Genomic DNA, 24,879 nt, shown 5'->3' with positions numbered 1-24,879 from the left:
TTTTTCAATAAAAGTACGTTTTCGGAAATGAACTTCCGAAACAAGAGATACTTTTGTAAATTCACCAGAGGTGACCAAGAAGGTTAGGAGGTGAGTAAAGAAATTTCCTTTAATATTTGATCATCGTGGATCTTGCGAACAATCTAGAACGCTAATCAAACTAAAAAAAATCATAAATAAGACTTGTAAACATAGAAACATAATAATTATAAGTACAACTTAATTAATAATTGCAACAACATATATAAATATTTGAGTTTGAATTTGATATTTGACACTTATCATATGTGAATTTAATTATTAAATATCATTTTAAATAGAGTAGTATAAAAAAGAAAAAGATAAAAAACTTGAGAATTATATACTTAAAACCAGATATCCATGGCATCCAAGTTTGCAGAGGGGCACCCAGTGTGTCCCATCTGCTTTTTGCTGACGATTGTTTTTTATTTTGCAGGGCCAATCTATCTGAAGTTCATCATATCATGAATATTCTTGATTTATATGCTAAAGCGGCTGGTCAGGAGATTAATCTGACAAAGTCGGAAGTGTTCTTTAGTCGTAACTTGAGCATTCCTGCGCAAGAGGATCTTGCTAAGGTTATGGGTGTTCGTCACGTGTTAGGTACCGGTAACTATCTGGGGCTGCCTTCTTTGATAGGTAGGAGCAAAAAGGCAACGTTCTCCTTCATTAAGGATCGCATCTGGAAACGTATTAATTCATGGAGAGGTAGGTCTTTGTCTAGAGCTGGTAAAGAGACTATGATAAAGTCAGTTCTCCAGGCAATTCCAGCCTATATTATGAGTATCTTTCTTATTCCAGATGGTGTGATCAACGATATTGAGAGAATGATTAATTCCTTCTGGTGGGGAGGTGGTTCGAATGGTAAGGGGATCAGGTGGATGGCGTGGGACAAGTTGACATGTCCTAAGGCAGAAGGTGGTTTGGGGTTCCGGGACTTTAAAGCTTTTAATATGGCTATGGTTGCCAAACAGGGCTGGTTTCTCATGTCTAACCCTGCAGCTCTTGTGTCCAAAATTTTCAAAGCAAGGTACTTCCCGAGATCGTCTTTTTTTGATGCTAACCTTGGTTTCAATCCCAGCTTTGTTTGGAGAAGTGTTTGGAAGGCTCGAGAGGTCCTATCTTTAGGTTGCAGGTGGAGTATTGGTGATGGTAACAACATAAAAGTCATGAATGAACCGTGGCTCCGTGGTGCTCGAGAGGGTTGTTTGAATGGACCTCAAAGGCATGCTGCCTATACTTTTTCGGTTAGAGACTTATTGTTGCCTAATGTTAAACAGTGGAACATGAGAGTGCTTCGGGAGGTTTTTGATCCTCTGGTAATTAAAGATATTTTGCAAGTCCCTCTATTGGAAGATGTTACGATGGATCGATTGGTTTGGAAGGAAGAACATCACGGGGTTTATAGTGTCAGATCGGGGTATCGTATCTGGATGAAGGCGAGGAATAGTAATAACAGGGGGACCGATTCTGGTATTTGGAACAACTTATGGGGGATTGTGGCTCCGGCTAGAGTTAAACATCTTCTTTGGAGAATTTGTAGGGATTGTCTTCCGACGAGAGTGCGTCTTCGGTTGCATCGTGTTCCTTTGTTCCTAATTGTCCGACTTGTGATAGTGCTTACGAAGATGATTGGCATGTTCTTTTTGGGTGCCCGGATGTGATTTTCTCTTGGCGGGCAGCAGGTTTGTTTAATGTCATATCCCCCCGTCTTCACTCTTTTCTGGATGCTAAATCTATTATCTTTGATGTTTGCTGTAAGGAAGATAGAAATACTGCAGGTAGAGTTGCGGTTATGATAGAAGGATTGTGGAAGAACAGGAATGATTGGTTATGGAACAAGGAGAAAGAAGATGCTTCTAAGCTTGGTTGGCTCGCCTATCACAAATGGCAAGATTGGTTCTCAGCCCAACAAGTTCGTCAGACTACCGTTACTCCTGAGAACTCGTTAAATTGGAGCCTACCACCTAGTGGAACTTTCAAGTGTAATGTGGATGCGGGTTTTAACCGGACTTTAGGGACAACGAATCGTGGTTGGTGTCTCCGTGATGATCATGGGGAATTTGTAGTTGCCGGCACGGCTTGGGATGGTGGAACTTTTTCTGTCCTTGAAGCAGAGGCCTTGGCCCTCAAGGAAGCTATTCGAGAGGTGATAAATTTGCATTATTCTCATGTTATCTTTGAGAGTGATTCTCAGGTGCTTGTTCATGGTCTTAAGTCTAATTCTTGTGGTAATTCTGAGTTTAATGTTATTATTAACTCTATTAAGTTGTTACTGTTAGCTTTTCCCAACTTTGAGGTTAAGTTTGTTAAGCGTCAAGCGAATTTGGTTGCCCACTCCTTAGCTAAGGCGGCCAATTCCTGGACTCGACGCATGTTGTTTGATGTAATTCCTCTTTGTATCTCCTCTTATTTGATTAATGAAAGTTAAGTTTGCCTTTGTCAAAAAAAAAATTAAATAAATATATTATTTTTAATTCATATTATTTTATTTTTAAAAAAATTGATATTTAATTTTGAGATTGATTAATTAAAAAAAATCAATCTTACCGTCTAATTTTGACTAAATATTTTCAAGGACCAGTAATATTTTTGTGGGACAGAGAAGTACATTCACACATGTGTGTTTCTTCTAGATACACATATTGACCCAAAAAATTTGCAATAGAATGATTAGTCAATCAAATCCCAAATCGTACCTTTTGCGGCAACAACCCCGAAACTAAATCCGCAACTTGCAAATCTTAGCTTCCACGGCGCATTATAGCGTCACCCACTTCATCATTACCCAAAAAGTCGTTGAAACTAATTAATGACTTCTTCAAAACACCTCACTTGACCAACACACCCTTTCTTTCTCTCTCTAAAATCCATCCACCCGCCATTTTCTCTCTCTAAAATTATGACCACCACATTCGTCCACAACCGGAGCCAGCACTCCAGCCACCGCGCAACGCCGGATAACATGTCCCGTTCGTCGGACTTCAGCACTTCGAATCAATCGACCTCGTCTTCTTCCGGACGGAATCCAGTTGTTGCTGCCGCTTTGTCGGTTGCCGGATTGTTCGCTGCTTGCTTCACGCCGCCGGAGGCTAATAATTCCAAGAGTCTTGTGGTGGATTCTGAGGAGTTCAAATCTTCTTCTGGTTCTGGTAATTCTTACAATACCGGCTTGCACTGTAGCACCGACATCTCTGAAAAAACGTGTCGTGCCGATGCTGACTCTTGTGATTATGTTTTATTTATTTATTTATTCAAATTATTATCGATGTGTCAGTGTCACTGTCGTGTTTCCGATTCATATAGAAAAGTTTCCTTTTTAGGATGTAGTGGTGAATATTTTTTGATCAAGTATTATTAGGTCAATATTTGAATATGAATTGGGAATTTGAATCTAAATCATGAAAATAGTGGCTTATAGGTTTTGAATTGGAATGGTGTGGAGTGAATTGGAATGAGCTGTTTTGTTTTGTTTTTTAGTTGCATCAAATGCTTCAAGAGGAGGTAGTCAGAGAGGGCGAGGTACAAACAACAGTTTATACAACACCACAATCCAGGGGAATGAGTCTGGCATTGTGAAGTATACATTGGAGGAAATCATCCAAGTCACCAAAAACTTCTCGCCTTCTTTCAAGATTGGTCAAGGTGGTTTTGGGGCAGTCTACAAGACGAAACTTCTGGATGGAACTATTGTCGCAGTAAAGCGAGCTAAGAAGGTTTTAAGTTGTTTTTAGCTTATTTATAAGGTCATTTCTGTCGCAATTATGTAGAATGAGAATGTTATACGGTAAGCTTCCAAATGTTGTTTGGTTGATTATGTTTTTCCTTTGCAGAGTGTACACGAGAAACATCTAGGTTCGGAGTTCCAGAGCGAGGTACAAACACTATCACGGGTCGAGCATTTGAACTTGGTAAAGTTCTATGGATACTTGGAGCATGGGGATGAAAAAATTGTTGTTGTGGAGTATGTTCCGAATGGAACCCTCAGAGAACATCTAGATTGTGAGTTTTTCTGGCCTTTCTACTGTTGTTTTGTTCATTTGTGGTTTGCTCTTGCCTTACAGCATAAAACATTTGCTTTTTGTGCCTACAACTTAATCAAAGAATCATCACAGGCATTCATGGAAATGTTCTCGACCTCGCCGCTCGTCTAGACATTGCAATTGATGTATCTCATGCTCTCACCTATCTTCATGTGTATATGGGTATATAACTCTCTTTGTAATCAATTAATTCTTTTTTTTTTTTTTTTGTCTATAAATCAATTATCAACTCATTTCGTTCGGGTATGGCAATTGGCAAATCTACACACTTTTTTTAATTGTCCCTAATGACATATAGAATGCTGTACAGAATCTTATAGTTGTTGCATATTGCATTCTTATGCAGATCACCCCATCATTCATAGAGACATAAAGTCTTCCAACATTCTCCTCACTGAGAACTTTCGAGCAAAGGTAGCAGACTTTGGTTTTGCTAGACAAGCACCAGACAGTGACTCTGGCATGACACACGTCTCTACCCAAGTTAAGGGAACAGCTGGCTACTTGGATCCTGAATACTTAAAAACCTATCAACTGACCGAAAAGAGTGACGTCTATTCATTTGGTGTTTTGCTTGTTGAACTTGTCACAGGAAGACGCCCGATTGAACCAAAATTTGAACTCAAAGAGAGAATAACAGTAAAATGGGTGAGTAGTGTTTTCCATTTTTTTTCTGAAGTTTAACACCTCTTCATAATTGTGCTTTACTAATCTTCTTTAATGTGACTCATTTGCTACAAGTGCAGGCTATGAAGAGGTTTATCGAGGGAAACGCGATCTCGGTCTTGGACCCAAGACTGGATCAAACTTCTGCAAATAATTTGGCCTTAGAAAAGATACTTGAACTAGCTTTACAGTGCTTGGCTCCTCATAGGCAAAGCAGGCCTAGCATGAAGAGATGTGCAGAGATCCTTTGGGCCATTCGTAAGGATTATCGAGAGATATCGGCTTTAAACTTTCGATCATATTCCACTACTTCCCAAAGAAGCACCTCATTGTGAGAGTGACAAGGATGGAGTTGATATCAGGTAACTTCACTTGCATAAAATAGGCGTGTGACGGTGTGAGTAAGGAAAAAATAAGCGTAAAAAAGATAATAATGCATTAAAAAAAGAAGTTAGGACAAAATATGATCACAGGAGTAAACAATTCTTCTATAAAATAATGATCAAGCAAATTTGGCAACTGGGGTGGCATATGCTGATAGTGATTAGTGATAGGTAGAAATCATATTCTGTTGAAATTGTTCATAAGAGTTTTCACTTGTATATAGGAAGAGGGTGTTATTGCTTCCATAATATTTATTTATTTTTCTTGTGATGTACTTGATAGAAAAGGAAAATTTGTATTCTATTATTGATTGATTGTAATTTTGATTGCTGTATTGTCACCTGGCCTCTGACGTTCCATTCATTTTATTGTTTATTATGTTTAATAATTTATGGGGAAAAAAAATCTCTGGTAATTATTAAAAAAAAAATTTTTTTGTATAATCCCCCATAATGTCATGTTATATTGACACAACTATGTGCGGGTATATTTACAAAAATTAGTCTTTGTTATAAGAGTTAGTCTTTGTTATAAATAGAAATCTTAATTTAACTAAGTTTAATAAGTTAGTTTTTAGGAAAGTCAAATAAGTGTTATGAGTTATTATAGTTGGTTATTCATTATTATTCTATGAGGTTTCTATTCAATTTGTCAGGCTTATATAAAGCTATCGCATTTTTATTTTGTAAGAATAAAAAGTGATATCACTTGATTAATATTGTTAAAATTATAGTTACTATTTCATTTGATATAAAGAGATGCTTGAACAAATGAATGAGTAACAACTATAACTTTAACAAAATTAATCAAGTGAGAGCACTTCTTGTTCTTGCAAACTGATATATGTCGGCTTTATATAAGTCTTACAAGTTGAATGAAACCTAAGGAAATAATAAGGAATAACAAACTATAATAAGCCATAACATTTATTAAACTTTTCTAAAAGCTAGCTTATTAAAGCTATCTAAATTAACATTTCTATTTATAACAAAAACTAAGTCTAAGTAAATTTATCAACAAATTCCTCCCGTTAAACTAAAATGTTCATTGAGCATACAATTTAATTTTCTTGTGGTTGTACTCCTAGTAGGCTCATAAGTTTCACATATTGATTCAGTTTCAATGGCTTTGTCATAATTTACGCAACCTATTCTTGTGTTCCACAGAAAATCAACTTTACCACTAGCTAATTTAAAAGATCATGTAAATAATGATATATGACATCAATGTGTTTAGTCCTTTGAAGCATCACATAATTTTTAGAGAGCTTGATTGATCACAGAGAATATCAATACACTCGCAATTTTCATCTCTTGTTTATTCAAAAACATCCTTCATCCAAACACACTAGCAAGCACGTGAGGTTGCCGCCACATATTCAACTTTAGTAAGGGGTAAGGTAACAATGGCTTTCTTTAAACTCCAACAAATTGCTGTCTCACATAGTAGAAAAACATACCTTGAAGTATTTTTTCTATCGTCTACATCTCGTGCATAATCATTGTCAGTATATGCTAAGAGCTTCGAGGTAGTCCATATCCTATAAAACAGGCCAAAATTCAAAGTACCTCTTAAATACAAGGCTCTTTTAACAATCTGCATGTGTTCCTCATTTGGATTATCCATGTAACGTGAAATCAAACACATTGTGTACATCATATATGAGTGTGTAGAAGTAAGACATATTAGAATACCTATCAATTGATTGTGAAAAGTTGGATCGACATCTTCTTCTTTTGACAACACAGTTCCAAGAACTATTAGATTTTTAATAGAGTTACAATTCCACATGTTGAATCTTTTTGAAACCTCTCTTTCATATTTCTTTTGGCATTAGTGAATTCCATTTGTATTATGGCTTACTTAAACTCTAAGGTCCGTCATCTCAAATTCTATTATCATGGACTGCTCAAATCTTGCACATCGTTCTTCATTATTCTCAATATATATATAATGGTCGATATTTATTCCTCTCATCTCTTATTATAAAATGCTCTCACTTGATATGCTATATATATATATATATATATATATATATATATATATATATATATATATATATATATATATATATATATATATATATATATATATATATATATATATATATATATATATATATATATATCAAGTTATCAACATAAATACTTATCATGATTATTTTTTCTTCTCTTCTCTTGATGAATAAAGTATAGTCGTGTTAACTTTTTGTAAATCCTTCTCGTTGGAAGTAATTATCGATTCTGCTAAACCATGTTGTTGGCACCTGCTTTAGGCCGTATAAGGCTTTGTTCCGCCTATATTCATTTTCTCCCTCTTCGTGTTTAATGAAGCCTTCAGGTTGAATCACATATACCTCTTCCTTCATTTCTCCGTACAAGAAGACACTTTTACATCCAACTGGTACACATTCCATCCTTTTATGCTGCCACAACTAGCAAAATTTGAATTGTGTCCCATCGTGCTTCGGGAGCATATACGTCATTATAGTCCATCCCTTATGTTTGTGTATACCCTTTTGCAACAAGTCGAGCTTTGAACTTGTCAACTTTTCCTTCTTCATACAAATTGATCTTGTAAATCCATTTCACTCCAATTTTATTGGCTTCTGTTGGCAGATTCGCTAACTTCCATGTTTTATTCTTCTCAATGACATCTATCTCATGTTTCATTGCTTCTATCCATTTTACAAATGGTTTTTCTATTCCTCGTCTTCTAACACAGTTGCTACTTCATCTTTGAAAATTGTTTATTTCTCTCCCACGTCCATAATGTGTGACATGCTCAATTTGCAGAATTTGTTCTTCACTCCGCTTCTCTCTTACTTTTTGCTCATGAACAAGTAGTGATCTTTGCAGCTCATCCACAATTAGGAGATCAATGTCTTTATACTTTTCAATTGAGCATACAACAAAATTGAAGTTTTCTATCAGAGATCTAAGTATCTTCTCAATTGATTTCCCATCATTCATATTCTCTCTACAATTACTCATGTCATTTGTTGTTTTCATCACTCTTTCAAAATAATCATCCATTGATTCACTTGTCTTCATCTCTATGGTTTTGAATGTTCGTCGAAGTCTCTGCAGCTGCACCTGTTTCACCTTAGTGCTTCCCTTGTACTTGACATTCATGGATTCCCATAGTTGATTAGCTGTTTCTTTATGGGTAATAGCTTTTAAAATGAATTTGCCAATGGGCTGAAATATACATAGTTCTTTACTTTCAAATCTTTGAGTTTTTCTTCATCTAATATTTTTTGTTGTGTTGCACTTATCTATTCATTCTCCTTTGATTCCTTGATTCTAGATTCAATAACACTCTAATACTCCTTTGTAGAAGCGGATACTCCATGATCAAACTTCAACGATCGTAGTCTTCATCAAACTTTGGCACACATGATCAAACTCCAACGATCGTAGTCTTCATCAAACTTTGGCACACTTGGTGTAGTGAAATTGCTTGATTATGCCATTTCACTTCTTTCACTCACTCTAGTCTTTTTTTCCCTCAAACACTCTAGTCTTTGTTATAAATAAAAATGTTAATTTAGCTGTTTAATAAGTTAACTTTTAGGAAAGTTGAATACGTGTTGAGTTATTATAGTTTTTTTTTATTTTTTATTATTCTCTTAGATTTCTATTCAATTTATAAGGTTTATATAAAACCATCATATATTTATTTTGTAAGAACAACAAGTGATCTCAGATGATTAATATAGTTAAAATTATCGTTACTACTTCTTTATTTTGCACATTTTACTTCAATATGGAGCAAAATATGCAATTCTTAAACAACCTAAATTATTATGTTCTCAAACATTGTTGTTCTTTTTTCTTTTTTTTATATTGGTGGATATGGTCAATGAAAAAATATTTCATTACTACATTGTTTAATTAAAATATTTTATTAAACTATACTAAAAAAATAGTTTTGATTTATAAATATAAATAACTTATTTATAAAAAGTACATTAAGAAAACATTAAAACAAAAATTTGTTGTTAAGGTTAAATCCCAGAAAATTTCAAACGACTCCATAGGCATTAGGCGCACCACCGAATTGACAAAATTATTCTCGTGCTTTTGTAGATGTATTTCCGGAAGCACCCTATTTTTTTTAAAAAAAATGGTTTTTTCCGTAGATGCATATACGAAAGCGTATAAAACACAGTGAATCTTGAGATTTTTCCAATTAATTGGGAAAATCCAAAGTTCCGTAGATGCGTCTACGGAACACTCTATTGTCAAACCCTATCAAACCTTTACGTAGATGTAACTACGGATATTTTTCCCAATTAATTGAGAATTTGAAATTTTCTCAATTAATCAAACCCCATCAAACCTTTTCGTAGATGTAAATACGGAAGATTTTTCCCAATTAATTGAAAATTTGAGATTTTCTTAATTAATTTATAATTTAATTGGAGATTTTCTCAATTAATTGGGAGAATCCCAAATTAATTAATTTTGATGACATCTACGTAATCTTTAAAACATAGTTAAAGTATAGTGAAAGTTGGGATTTTCCCAATTAATTGGGAAAATCCCAAATTAAGTTACAAATTAATTAATTGGGAAAATCTCAAATTAATTTATGGGAAAATCTCCTATGGCAACCCCATTTTCTACTCTAACCGTCCCAATTAACCTCATTGTATGTTGTTCTAACCTATCAAATTTGTTTACACTTCTACCTAAAGTGCCTAAAACATCTAATGTATCCTAAAAAATAACTTATAAACCAAAACACAAAAACAAAATAAAATTAGAAAAACTTACCAAAATGAAATTGATTGATGAGAATGAATTGTTTCAATGTTATGAGATAATGAAAATGATGAGAAAGGGATCAACTGATGCTTCAATATAATACTTCAAAGCTTCAATGCAATGGTTGTGAGAGGGGGAGGTCAAGTGTTTTTGTTGGTTTTGAGAAAATGAAGAATGGTGAAGAGGGAAGGATTTTGGCGCAAATTAATGAAAGAAAGCGTATGGAGATGCATCTCCGGACCACCAACACGTTTTTGAATAAATGGTATTTACGGAAATGCATCTTCGGATACACTTTTTTCACATACGGAGATGCGTCTCCGGATAAAATTTAAACGTGAAAAGGATGCCTCTTCAGTTTTGTCTAAAAAATGGTGAAAATAAGTGGGGATGTTATGGATTTTTTACGGTAGTGTTAGAGCAACTATAAGAGTGGAAAGATCATTTCTTAACTATTATGGATCGTCTGCAAGGCCCACAAAGAAGGCCCAATAAGCGTTAAAGGAAAAGGCACACCGAACATGTTGACTCTTATCTCTGTCGAGAACACATGATTACGTCCTCCGTCACATTTCTCACCATTGATTTCTTATTGAACGAACATTTGAATTACACAAGCCGCTGAATCACACAAGGGCAGTTTTAACTGTCCATACTATATAAAGATCAGATTGCACCACTTTAGATATTCAGTTCATTTTCACCCTCATACTATTTTTCACTCAATTACTTAGACGCTGGAGTGCTAACCTTACCGGTCCACCCCTTCTCTGTCATATGAAAACCTTGTTCCACTGCATCAAAACTTAATATCACCACTTCACTTCACATTTCTAACTCCTTAATGGAACAAAATGAAAAGATCAATCAGTGTACTTAATTAGAAGATTATTAACTATTGGCTTTTTTGAAAGACGTCGAATATCATAGATTTAATAATAAGAAAATTAATACCCCTCTGTTGTGTTCAAATTGTGATGTAGATTAAAATGATTGTCATGACTTTTATTGTAGCTTAGGAAAAAAAAAAAAACACCTACAAGAAACTTTAGGTATTATTACTTTACTACATAACAAGTAATATGTATCTATGGTTTTTGCTCAATAGCACAAGTGAATTTTTTTTAACATGTTAGTTCAAACATAACAATTGAAAGCCAAATCACCACTTACAGATCTTTAAAGCAAAGCATTGAATAATAATCCATATTAGTATGGATGATGTAGATCATGATGTAAATGTGATGTTAACATTTTTTACAAATTCATACCATTTTATTCCTTCATTGTTCTAAGAAGCATGTTTAATATAACATACATTTCTAAAGCATTAGGATGTGATTTATCATTGGATACAAATGAATGAACTTGATTACCAATCTCAATCCAACTACAACCAGGAACTTTTGCATCACTTTTGTCTTTCATTGTTTTTCGAACTCGTTCAACATCACACCAATGTTTCTGTGAAGCATACATGTTAGATATCATTGCATAGTTTACACTTTTTTCCGGCTCAATGATGAAGAGTTTTTCTGCAGCAAATTTAGCTAGTTCCATATTTGAATGCAGATTGCATGATCCAATAAATGCTCCTAAGGTATCTGAATCAGCTTCTATTTGCATTGACCTTAACAATTGAAAAGCTTCATTAATAAGACCATGTCTTCCTAGAAGGTCAACTAGGCAAGTGTAATGTTCTGAATCAGGAACAATTTGATACACATTGGTCATTAATTTGAAGTAGTGAAGTCCCTTTGTCACAAGCCCGCGATGAGCACACGCAGTGAGAACGCCGAGAAAAGCGATTTTATCCGGTACTATGCCACGAGATAGCATCTTCTCAAACATCTCTGTTGCTTCTTTGGCTAGTCCGTGGAATGCATATGCATATATCAATGAGGTCCAAGTAACTAGATCAGGCTGTGAAGTTAATTCAAAGCATTTAAATGCACTAGTAATGCTACCGCACTTGGAGTAAGCACTGATCAAAGAATTGGCAACAGATAAAAAATCATGACTCAATAACTTAACCACAAAAGCGTGTGCTTGCAGTGTTTCGGTAATGGCAGAAGCATAGCCACATGAACTAATAACGCTGGAAATAGTCAGTTCATCGGGAAGAAACCCTTCTCGAAGCATCTCTCTGAGAAGCTTCATAACTTCATTGCCATCACCGTGATTTCCACACCCAACAACCATAGTGTTCCAAGCCACAACATTTCGAATCGACATCTCGTCAAATACTCTACGTGCATCGATTATGTTTTCAGTTTTCGCATACATGTTAATCAATGCACTAGCCACTAAAACATCTGAGTCAAATGACTGTCTCAGAACAAGACAGTGAACCTGTTTTCCAAAACCATAATATTCCAAACCATCATCACTTATTACACTGAGCATGCTACTAAAAGTGAACTCGTCCCCGTTCGCAACATCCAACCGCATCAAATTGAACAAGCTAAAAGCCTCTTTTGATAAACAATTGAAGGTATAGCAAGAAATCATCACATTCCACATAACCAAATCTCTAAATGGAACAAAACAAAAAACCCTCCTTGCATTCTCAACAAAACCACATTTTGCATATAAATCAACAAGAGCAGAACCAACAAAACAGTCCAAATCAAATCCAACTTTCACTGTAAAACAGTGCAACTGAATTCCCATCTCAGCATCATGAAACCGAGCACATAAACAAATCAAACCATTTAAAGTTATATAGTCCGGAACCACCATCTCCAACAGCATCCTTTTAAAATAAGAAAAACACAGCTGCGTATGACTCGAGTCATTTTCATTGTCACGTGATCCAACAATACCGCGGATCATAATATTCCACGACACGACATTTCTCACAAGCAATCCATCAAACAGTTTCTCTGCATCTTCGGTTTCTTGACATTTAAGATAAACACTCAAAATCTGATTTTGTAATGAAAGAACATGACAAAATCCAAACTTTATTAAATGGGCATGTAACTGTTTTCCTTCGGGAAGATAACCCTTTTTGGCTGAGATTTTGAGGGCGTTGGAACAAAAAAAATGAAAAGTGTCATGGTCTTTGAAATGGGTTTGATCAGGAATTGGCATAGAAGCTCTGAGTCTACTTATTGAGCTACATGAATGATGGTGTTGACGGGAAGAGAAAGAGAAGCATTGTGTGAAGAATGAGATGGGAAATGGAGGGAAAGGTAGTTGCTTTTTGAAACAAAACTTGCAGAACATGAAGGAATTGAAAATTTGAAATGGAGGTTGAAGAGAAAAAGAATGTTTAGTTGCATTTTTTTTTTTTTCAATTCTCGAATATATCTTTTTGTTTTGCAAAACAATATGAAGAAGAAAAAATATAAAACATTATTTTTCTTTTTCAAAAATAACATTTTCTACTCTACTCCAAAGCTAATGATATACATAGACTAGATAAATTAATTATTTAAAGAATAAAAAAAAGTGAATTTCTCTTATAATTTGGAACAGAGGGAGTATTATTGAACTTTATGTTGATTGAATAACAAAGTTATCATAATTTGAAATATGTGAAATTGAATTTTATGAAAAAAAATTACCTTTAACAAATACAAAATATTTATCTAGAATAATATAGGTAGAAATATGTTTTAAAGCCTCAAGTGATAAAGAGAAGGAAAACATATATCGAGATTGTCAGAAATTAGAACTGCACAAAGTAATAGGAAAGTCGATGAAGGCGTCGGAGCTGCGGAGACGCGGTTCGACGGGTGGCGGCAGACAACGTAAAGCTCGGTGACGATAGAGGTCTGACGATTGATGGTGCCTGAGGTTAGACAATAAAAAGTGGGGGAGGTCGTCTGTCGTCAGAGGTCGGTTAAACGTGGATGTGGTGAGTCGGTGGTTCTCAAGTAGTGAGTCTGATTCGAGTGATTTGTGGATATCGGGTTTGGTCGTTTCAGCTTGCTGATATGTTCGTTAATGGGTCATTGCCGGACCTGTTATGAATATGTTGTATTTAAGTAAATAGCAGTATGTATCCTTATCACTTTTATTAGAGCAACCTTTAGAATATAGTCTAAATACAAAGGGAATAAATAGTAATCCTTGTAGAAAAACTCATAAAAACTCAGAGAGATGATGGTAGAAATTTCTTGGAGTTCTTGAAATTTGGAAAATCATTGAGAGTATCTAAGGGGATTGCGAAACGCTTTTAAATTCGTCTTAAGTTTGTGTAATTCCCATTTAGAGAGTTTAAGAGATTGAGAAATACTTGGGTAGAAAATAAACTTTGTTCTTAGAAACTTCAATGACTACTTTTTTATAAGTCTTTTGTGGTATCTTGTAATCATTCTCGAAAGAATAGTGAATTAGAGAGTTACTCCCCCCCCCCCCCCAAAGTAGATCGGTTCAGTCAAACTGGATAAACAAGTTCTTTGTGTTCTTGTCTTTTATCATCCTCTTACATGGTGTAGATTTGCTTACACTAATTATATGTTATTTACGTTGCTTGGTGTGATTGTTCTTTGTCTCACACATATTTACTATCAATGTCAATGAAATTAATATTATTATTAGTTTTCAACAATTGATTGATCTGATTGAACCCTTAAATTTCACAAGAAGTGGTGTCCACCATGGGTCAAAGGGGTTTTGTTTACAAGTGAACACCATGGATACTAAATGGGATATTGATAAGTTTTATGGAGACGGATTTTAGACTGTGGAAAATAGAGATACAAGCAAGCTTAACACAACAAAAAAATGTATTTAAACATTGAAAGATAAGGCATTCTTGCATGCATGTCTAACACAAATAGAGAAGATCGAAATGGTGGATAAAACCAAAAATATCATTATCTTATGCCTCAGGGATAAAGTTTTAAAGGAAGTCGCTAGAGAAAAGACAGTAGCTTTGAAGTGAAAAAAACTTGAATTATTGTATATGAAAGTATTTGACTCGCATTTTGCGTCTAGAACAACAACTCTACTCACTGAGAGTGGTGGAGAATATATACATAGTGTAACAATTGACAACATTTCACAATATCATTGATGATTTGGAGAATATTGAGGTTAAGGTTGATAATGAGGATACAACTTTATTCTTGTTTAGCTAATAAGTCTCAAATGTGATTCCTTTTTCTTTAAGAGATTACATCGGGAAAGAAACTTTGTTCATTAACTATTAATTTCATAACTCCTCTAAAAAGTGTTAAATACGAATTTTGAGTTACTAAAGTAATAAATCCATAAAGTAAAACATAATGATAAATAGATTTTAAAAAATGCATAAAACATGTTGGAGTGACTGTGTATTGACAAAATTTACAAGTACGAAGTTTATAGTCAAACATTAGCTCTACCCGCGAACAAGGTGTGACCTACATAATTTAGTCTTGTCCGAATAATTATGGGAATAACACGTGTCAAATTGTCAAGTTCTACCCAATATTGTCAGATATGCTGCTGTTACGACAACCTCAACCCAAAACACTGACCAACATGCATCTTACCTTTTCTAGGATTGTATGATTGGTCCTCTCTGACAGGCCATTTTAGTGAGGAGTACCTACTGCAGTCTTGTGCCTAGAAATACCAAACATAGCATAATGATTATCAAAGGCTTAATTGTAAAACCCAAGGCCATTATTAGTCCTCAATCTCTTGACCTTCTTGCCAGTTTGATTTTCAACCAGAGTCTTCCAACTTTTGAATTTTTCAAAATTTTCTTCCTTAGTTTTCTGAGAGAATACCCACAACTTTTGTGAATAATAGTCAACTATGGATAGGAAATATCTTGCACTTGAGTGTGAATGACTTCTTGCAAGCCCCCAAATATCATCATGAATGTAATTAACCATGTGTTCTTTGTTTGCCTTTATTGAACTTCACTCTACAAGCTTTTCCAAATACATAAGGTTCACAGAACTCTGGTTTTTCGACCTTGACACCACCTATATGTTTTGTTTCCCTAGTTCGACTAAGCCCCTTTCACTAACATGGACCAATCTCATGTGCCATAGCTCTATCTTAGACACGGGCTTTGTGGATGCAAAATCTGCTGAACCACTTACAACCTCAGCCTCAAGGGTATACAAACCATATCTCTTAATGCCTCTCATGACTTCCTCCGACCTTTTTATGACTTTTAGGATTCCTTTCTTTCCTTTGAAAACATATCCTTTCTTGTCTAATTCACTAAGAGGAATCTAATTTCTCTTAAGATCAGGCACATACCTGACGCTAATCAACAACTTTACTGAATCATCATGGAGCTTAAATCTCACAGATCCAATTCCTGTAATTTTTTAGGCTTTGTTGTTTCCCAGTAACACTGATCCACCATCTTGATCATATAATTCCTCAAATATATTTTTGTTTGAAGTCATGTGCCAAGTGCAACCTGAATCCATAATTCATTCCTTGCTATAATTTCTATTTGAAACCACTAAAACATTAGATGATTCATAATCATCTTGAACAATGGATGTATTGTTGTTGTCCTTTCTATCACCATACCTCTCCAACCTATCATGACACACTTTTCTTATTTAACCTTCCTTCTTATAGTGATAACACCTAATAGAATGAGCATTACAACCATAAGACTTATGTTGATATTTACCCTTATTCTTCTCAAACCTACCATCCTTCTTCGAGAATCTTCCTTTTATGGATAGTCCTTCACCAATAGATGATGATTTCTGCTCCTTACATTTGTTCAAGTCCTTGGAGTACAAGGTCGATTTAACTTCTTCAAAGGTCAGGGACTTTCTTCCATACAAGAGAGTTTCTTTGAAATGAGCATGAGATCTAGGTAGCGCACACAGCAGCAACAATGCTTGATCTTCATCATCGATGCTAACATCAATATTCTCCAAAAAAAGAATCAGCATATTAAACATATCCAAATGCTCAGTATGACTTTGTCTTCACTCATCTTGAACGGATACATAGCTTGCTTCAGGTGGAGACGATTGACCAACGACTTAGTCATGTATAAGCCTTTAAGTTTGTTCCACACACTTGTTGCGGTTTTCTCTTTTGAGACCTGCCAAAGAACCTTATCACTAAGGCTCAATACGATGGAACTCTAGGCTTTCTTAATCATCACCGTCTTCTCCTTCTCCATTGGGGCAACCTCTATTTTTTGTGATCCCTTCAACGCTTATAACAACCCTTTTTGAATAAGAAGAGCTTGCATTTTTAAGCGCCATAATTCAAAATCATTTACTCCGGTGAATTCCTCAATCTCATACTTCGTTGATGACATCTTGTTCCATGTTGATCGCACCAGTTTGTTGATAAATGTGTGCTAAGAAAAAAAGTAAAACTATAATAAAAAGAGAGTTTCTTGATCAAAAAATAAATCGTTCAACTAAAGAAGAGAGAGAAGAAAGAGAGAAACATAGTTGGTTAAAACATTTATTCACTTTCTCATTAAGCGTTAAATGATTACAAGTGAAAATAACAATCAACCTCTCTCCTAACAAGTGAGATAACATCCTATTTATATACAACTATCATATGTATGTCATGTATGATGATAACCCTCATACATGACATACATATCTACATAACATAATATGTAAACTATCTTTGACTACTGCATGCTTGAACAGACTTCAACTACAACATGCACATTCTACCCAGTCAAATCTTGAAGCAACCCTTGTCGAGACTGGAGTTTGATCCAATACTACAATAACGTTATTTTACCCATTATTATTTATAAATAATTTATTTTAACTTTTTTAGTTTAGATGGTCGGCCTGTGGTATAACTTACAACAGATGTCCTAGACACTGCATCATTTAGTATCACAATCTCTTGGATAACCTAACATTAGATAATGTATTGCCACTAAACTAATCAATTATAATAATTTATTTTTAATATTACCCATTTTATAATCTAATTTATTTGTCCTTTACAGTTTATTTGGAGGTCATATCAAGGCCTGAAACACCATCATGAAATCAATGAAGAAGTTGTAGTCGTTTGGACTGCATGCACACTGATCATCGGGTTCACCACTGTGGAGATTCACCATAATGACTATGAAACTGCAGTTCAATATGCGTCAATAAATACCAAATCCTCTGACGTGTCTCGGACAATGACATCAACGTAAAATTAATGAATAATGGGCCTTTGACGATTTGGGAGACTTCGCTAAAGCTGAGCATTGTCAATGGAGGTGTCATAGTCAACAAGTCTTAATTGACGCTGTCATGTCAATCAAATCTAAACCAACTAATAATTATATGGTTTGGTACAAATCGATTGCAATTGGGTTTTCTCCGAAGATAGATATTTATACGACCCACGCTAAACCACTTACATACAAGAAGCTTCAATGTATAATCCCCCAAAAAGTTACCAGACCATTTATTCACATCCACATACCCAACAAAATTACGACCAACAAATACTCAACCCCACAACCAATATATGTCACACACCTAACCACAAAACCAATAGCATGCTTCATACCACCACTAACAACATGTTTATTATCAAAACACTCAACATCCATATTCTCTCAACACATCATCCTACCATAACCAAAACATGCAAGGAACATATAACACCAATTCTTCCTCCTACCATTGCCAAAACGCCCAAACGTCACAACACCAAGACATGCAACAAATACGGGGTTACCAAACACCACAACAACCATTTCTTCCTTTCACCAACAAATCATTCACACTAATGTCGTCATTCAATCGTCAAGGCCGCGCACCAATAACCCCATAAACACAATCCAACTACTCTGGCATGGGTCACGAACTAAATTACGGTACCCGCGTCAATGCATACATAAGACTACTTAGAAATGCAAGAACTTTTTAGGGAATCTGGTGACGGTGATATTCTTGGGACCTCAAAACCTAAAACACCCTGGATGAATTAATCGCGAGCGCAACAAGTTAGGGTACCTAGGGTGCGTCGAATCAGTGGTCGGTCGTCCTCAATAGTGTTAAAAATATTATCATATGTAAAAGTAACTTAAATGAAATATTAATAATTTTTGTTAGTTTTTTATAGAATTTATCATTTTAATTAAAAAATCAATACATTGATTGACGCGTCAGATGAATTGGCGTTAGCACTTGTACTTTCAACATGGTCGCTAATTGGATTGGTTAGATAATATGTTGTAAGTTCAATTAGCGACACCTCTATTTTTTAAATGAAGACGTCAATTTCGCCTCGTTTCAGTTTTTATTTATTTAAGAATGAATTACTTTAAAAATTATATAAAAAAATGATTATTGTGAAAATAAAATTGAAAAACACGGTTATTTGATAAAAAATTCCATAAAAAAAAATAGAATTAAAAGGGAGAAAGAAATAAAGGGAAAAAGGGAATGACAGATCTAATTTGTTTTAATATCCCACCCGAAAAGTTACTGCATCTTCACATACATTCATTCATTCTTCTCTACCAAACGTTACATTCTTCACCTGAGTGAAAAAACGCACTAATATTCGAGTTGACTTTTCTCCACTCTCAAAAGCCAACAAAACGACAAAACTAATTAACGTTTCATTCATTCTTTTCATATTCACAACCCCTTTTCGTGAAACCCAATTCACATTTCCTCTTTCCCTAAACGGTACTCTTTTCTTTCTCTCTCATTTTTCACTGCAAAGGTTAGGGTTTATGCTCTCAATTTCGATTTCAATTCTTCTTGTGTTCGACCCTTTTCTCGCACTGTTTAATGCTTATTGTTATTGATCTTCTGTTGAATTTTGCATGATAATTATAGTACTATGTTGTAATTGGGATGATCATGAATGCACTCATTTTATACTTGTGATTGATTGCAGCATAGATGGTTAAACTCTGGTGGCTTTTGATCCTCATTTGATTTTGAATAATTGAAGAGAATGGGAGTGTTGCTGGTAGGTTTGATTACATAACTGAAAGGAACTGCTTCGAAAATGGGAGGTTGCTGTTGTTCTGCTAGAAAAACTCATCTGCATGGAACTCCAGTGTATTACTATGTTAGTGATTTCCTATCCTCTGTTATCTAATAAGTATCTATCTAGTAATGTTAATGCTAGTTTATGTCATGATGAAACACTGACACATAGACACTAATAATAATTTGCGAAAGTGAAAGTTATTGAATGTAGACGTATATGTTGGTGTCCAGTCGGTGTCAGGCATGGAACACGTCTTCAATCTAGAGTGTCGGTGCTACATACTTATGAACCCTTTGACCATGCTGAACGAAAATAGATACATTATGTATGTTCGTCCATGAGTGCCTGTATGATCTCAAAAATCAGAAAGCAAATAACTTCTTTCATGAATGTCGCACTCTAGTGTTAAGTGGTAGAGTTGTATGTGTTTATGACACTAGGTATCAGAATTGAGTAACTTGCTTATATAGTCATTTCTGTGTAAAGTTGGATAGATAGACTTGCTTAGAATTGTGAGTTTGTGGATGATTAACCGGTCAAAACAGAATGATTATATTTCCCTAGAAATGCCTAAAATGACAGTGATTCATTGTTATTTGGAAAACACCCAAAATGCAATTGCTGAATGATAGGGTTATGTAATGCTCCAAATACTAACCTCATAGTAACATAGCTCAGCCGCTCAAACTCGACGGATGCATGTAACATCTCACTGTGAACCCAAACCCAACTTCGAAAGAGGCGGAAATTGATATAAGGAGTTCGAACCCCATTGCTCTCACAGCATAAATGAAGTCACGGACTATAAAATATGAAAAACCTGTTGTTACTAGTTTGCTAAGAACCCATCAGAGGTCAAAAAGGTGAGTGATCCAACTTAATTGGGATGCTTGTCTGTGTATTCTTGTCTGATCTGGTTATAAGCATAAGCTTCATCCATGACACTTGTATTCTGAAACTATACCAAATTGCAGAAATTTTTTAGGGTCCCTGAATCAATAATAGCAAACACGTCAGCCAAAAATGCTCTTACCCAATCCCCGTGTTTTTTTAATCTAAGATTCCACAAGTTTACATGGACTCTTGGAATTGACAACTTTTTATGTTTGTAATAAAAAAGAAACAATGGAAGGGCTCCAAACTGTGTTTGCCTATAAGTTTCATCTGTTAACATATATTCTTAAACTATACCAAATTGCAAAACGCTTCTCTGGCTCTAGCATTAAATAATTGATGTCATTGAAGAATACTTTGCACTTACTCGATCCTCATGTTTTATGCAAATCTTTATTGCGAGTTACTAAAAAAAAAGCACTTATTAATCATTCAATAAAACACGTTAATAAACTCTAAGAAAGAAGTTATCTATGGAAACAATTAAACTTAATTATTAAGATTGTTGAATGTTGAAGCTAAATTCAGTTTGAGGTTTTATCTTGTAAGTTTCCCTTTTCAGTAAAAGCATGTAGAAACCAGTTTACATAATAAACCAAAATCCCCATAATAATTCAAGTTCAACAACAACAACAACAACAACAACTAAGCCTTATCCCACTAGGTGGGGTCGGCTACATGGATCAACTTTCGCCATTATGTTCTACCAAGGACCATGCATCTATTCAAATCATTAATCTCAAGATCTTTCTTAATAACTACTCTTATAGTCTTTCTAGGTCTTTCTCTTCCTCGAATTGTTTGCCTTCTCTCCATTAAGTTCAATGAAGTAAATCTGTTACCCCTGCTATCTCGCTTTTTTACTTTCTAACAGTCTGGCTCATCTATGCTTGTATAATTGCCATGAGTTATGTTTACTTCTGAATGGAAAATTCAAACTATTTCATAGACAACTTGCTGTTTAAAGCTGTCAAAATATTAGTTGCTATTGCAAGTTAACCATGTTAACCAGATCTGACCTTTGCAGTATTTCATTTACAAAAAACACTATTTTCAATTTTTCATATTATAGATGAAACGACCGAGATTTAAATCTGAACATCATGGTTATTCCATTGAAACTTGAAATTCTAATGCTATGAAGTGCTTGTCAAAAAGCTGTTGTTACTAACGAGATTTCCATAAAATTGGATGTAATTTATTTATCGAAGCCTTAAAAATTGATGTTGTCCTGCAAATGCCAAGGGGGAAATGTGTTACAGAACATACTGATTTTTCAAAGGAAATCATACTGTTAGCACGGTTATATTTGTGCAAGGGCTATGGTTATAAACTTTAAATGTAAGCTTGCACAAAAATTGCTTCAAATCTCACCACTTCTATTTTCATTTTCCTTTGTTTTTTCCTTCACGTTTTCTCATGAATGGTTGAAATGAAAATCAATAATTAAAGTTGACAAATTATAAGATTACTCCTGGAAGGAGCAATCTAAAACAAAGAACCTTGGAGTTGTCACTTAATTGAAAGATAAAAAAGTTTCCCAAGTAATCTTTGCTTGAACGGATGGGAAGTGATGGAAAAAAGCTTAAAATAAATGTACAATCCCCTTTTAACATTTTTCCAGTGAGTCTTATATTGTTTGTTTTAAGTTTGAACTTCTTACAAATTTTTTGTAATGGCAAGAAAGTGAAATAAAATCCATAACTGGCTTCCTATTTGTAATTTATGGGGTTGGACTTGGCTTTTTGTTATTAGTGTACTGAGAAGAATGAGGTCAAGGGAGCATTGTCATGTGGCAATTTACTAAGGTTTCTTGGGAGCTTACATAATTTTTTTAAAGATGGATTGTATTATTTTGTGCAATTTATTATAACTCTTTCCATATTACCAATGCTTTCTTCTCTCTTTTACATGAGTAAAACACAACTCTTCAGCATTTTCTCCGTACATGTGTGTTTCCAAGGGAATGACAGATTAGAAGGTGGCTAAGTTGTAGTTTGACATGATTGGTTTCATTTTTCTTTTAAAAAACAAGTGCTTCTTGAAAAATAATTTGTCAACAGGTTTATTATTTTAGATGGCAGTTTATTTGTTATGAAAATATTATATTGAAGCATGAAAAACTCTTTCAGTGCCCACCGATTTTAGAAGAGCGCGATTCTTTAACCTCTAATGATGTTCCGACCGATTCACTCACTGCTGGATTACTGGTTGGATTGAATGTGGAAGAATCCACACCTGATACTTACCAGTCTCCTCCTGCACCACTGCCTTATGATACAGTCTTGGGAGGTCCAGCATTGACGGACTCCGAGTCAGGCAGAGACACAGTTAGTGGTAGTAGTATTAAAACTTTAATTACATGTGAAGATATTGAAGAATCTGACCCTAAAGCTCAAGCTAAATCTCCCCCATTATCTCCAAGCAAGGAAGAACTGTTAAAATCAAATAAACCTCAAGCACTGGTGATAGAAGAAGAGGATGGCTGTCCAATCTGCCTTGAAGGTGAGTAAATTTTTTTTAATCTGAGATGTTTCGTGTTTCAAATATTGTCAAATACTTATATATCGGTAGCAGAATTTGAACAAATTGCTTTCGTTCTGCAGTACACAATTTTGTACAACTTGTTTTCAAATAGCAGCTATATGGGCGCTATACCATAGATAATTTGAACAAATCTGCTATTTTCTACTATCCGCTATTGACAACACAATTTTACACGAGTTAAAAGAACTAATAATTTCTAACTCCCACTGGACACTAATTTGAATTTTTTTAAATACAGAATATGATGTTGAGAATCCGAAAACTCTAACAAAATGTGAACACCACTTTCACTTGGCTTGCATTCTTGAGTGGATGGAAAGAAGTGACTCTTGTCCTATATGTGATCAGGTTTGTCATTTTACATCAGTTTTTCTTTGTTAACTTTTTCATGTTGGATCTAAACCAAACCTAACTAACCTCTCTTGATTTGAGTATCTGTTTCACGTCATTCAAAACCGACCAACAAACCAAATTATTATAACTTATTTTTATTTCTTTTAGTTCATACTATAGTAGTAGTGTAATCATAAATATGATGCCTCTACATATTTTTTAATCATTATGTATTTTTTTTCTCATTGTAGCTAATGTATAGTGTTTGAAAATGAAGTAATTTTTCTTTGGGTTATACAAAATAAGTTTCTTAATTCTTTTAAAATGTATTTCTGACTGAAACAAACCAAACCAGCTCTTTCTTCATCGGTTTGGTTTTGTTTTCATGTGAAAATTTTGCAAAAAACTAACCAAATTATTTATAATTGGGTTGGATTTTTTTGCTCCGAAAAATTGAAAACACCACTGTATTACACCCTAGAAAAGAGGGTTTTTTTGGCTTCTTTTGTTTGCAAACAAACAAACTCCAGCAGTCTCCGTTACATGTGAATTATTGGCTGTTGTGGACCATAAAATACGATCTGTCTGACCATTCTGTTGAGCGATAATGAAATACTCTTTTTCTTCTAATGTTACAGGAAATGATATTTGATGAGGAACTTGACTAGTTTGGTCATTTCAAAAGACAATCTAGCTGAATACTTGAAGAATAACTGGTTTGATGATGGTATTGAATATTGATTTAAAAGGTTACTTTTAGTGGGCCAAATTCATTATGTACACAATCTGTGAGAAAGATGCTACACCACATTACATGTCTCACTGACTACACTTACTCATGTTGGAATTTACCTTTCATTACTTAAGCACACAGATTCTCTATAGCATCATGGAAAATAAAAAGGTAAAATGCATACAGCTCATTATTACTCATTGCACATATCCAGCAGAATACATATATTAAAATGTTACAAAATGTAAATTGCAGATGTTATTTACAAGAACAGTAAATATTTGTTATTCTCCACTTAGAAAATAATGAGCAATTTGTACAAGAAACTGTAGAGTAGAAAAGCAACACAAGGAGAAAAAAAGCTGAGTAATAATGAGCTGTATGCATTTTACCTTTTTATTTTCCATGATGCTATAGAGAATCTGTGTGCATGTGTACACAGTTTGGCTTAGTCTCAACAAACTGCATGTGAGTCAGTGAATTAAACCAACGACAGTGACACAATCAGGTTCAACAGATTCAATAGCATCATTAATATCTCCCTACCCTACTTTCCCTATTGAAACAATGA

General features: G+C 34.6%; 3 protein-coding genes across 5 annotated transcripts; 2 read left to right on the top strand and 1 right to left on the bottom strand.

The window, feature by feature from the left end:
- Nucleotides 1-2,690: 2,690 nt before the first annotated feature.
- On the top strand, nucleotides 2,691-5,448 carry LOC131627465 (calmodulin-binding receptor-like cytoplasmic kinase 2). Its single transcript, XM_058898319.1, has 6 exons — nucleotides 2,691-3,173; nucleotides 3,502-3,737; nucleotides 3,855-4,023; nucleotides 4,137-4,226; nucleotides 4,411-4,712; nucleotides 4,811-5,448. The coding sequence occupies exons 1-6, from the start codon at nucleotides 2,924-2,926 to the stop codon at nucleotides 5,063-5,065; spliced, it is 1,302 nt and encodes a 433-aa protein (XP_058754302.1). The 5' UTR covers nucleotides 2,691-2,923; the 3' UTR covers nucleotides 5,066-5,448.
- Nucleotides 5,449-11,120: 5,672 nt separating this feature from the next.
- Nucleotides 11,121-13,117, bottom strand: LOC131627442 (pentatricopeptide repeat-containing protein At2g46050, mitochondrial). Its single transcript, XM_058898301.1, has one exon. It carries the CDS (start codon nucleotides 13,115-13,117, stop codon nucleotides 11,162-11,164), a length of 1,956 nt encoding a protein of 651 aa, XP_058754284.1. The 3' UTR covers nucleotides 11,121-11,161.
- Nucleotides 13,118-19,319: 6,202 nt separating this feature from the next.
- Nucleotides 19,320-24,435, top strand: LOC131627463 (probable E3 ubiquitin-protein ligase RHB1A). 3 transcript variants are annotated; one of them, XM_058898317.1, is made up of 5 exons: nucleotides 19,320-19,488; nucleotides 19,703-19,879; nucleotides 22,828-23,200; nucleotides 23,481-23,590; nucleotides 24,214-24,435. In XM_058898317.1, exons 2-5 carry the CDS (start codon nucleotides 19,817-19,819, stop codon nucleotides 24,241-24,243), a joined length of 576 nt encoding a protein of 191 aa, XP_058754300.1. In that variant the 5' UTR covers nucleotides 19,320-19,488; nucleotides 19,703-19,816; the 3' UTR covers nucleotides 24,244-24,435. The 3 variants fall into 3 exon arrangements, with proteins under 3 accessions (XP_058754300.1, XP_058754299.1, XP_058754301.1); XM_058898316.1 differs by having other exon boundaries at nucleotides 19,320-19,525; XM_058898318.1 differs by lacking the exon at nucleotides 19,320-19,488 and adding an exon at nucleotides 19,492-19,567.
- Nucleotides 24,436-24,879: the final 444 nt, after the last annotated feature.

Source organism: Vicia villosa, unplaced genomic scaffold (genome assembly GCF_029867415.1).
Source record: "Vicia villosa cultivar HV-30 ecotype Madison, WI unplaced genomic scaffold, Vvil1.0 ctg.000364F_1_1, whole genome shotgun sequence".
In the NCBI taxonomy this organism is placed as follows: domain Eukaryota; kingdom Viridiplantae; phylum Streptophyta; class Magnoliopsida; order Fabales; family Fabaceae; genus Vicia; species Vicia villosa.
The sequence above is the reverse complement of the archived record's forward strand: the minus strand, read 5'-3'. Positions and strand labels throughout refer to the sequence as shown.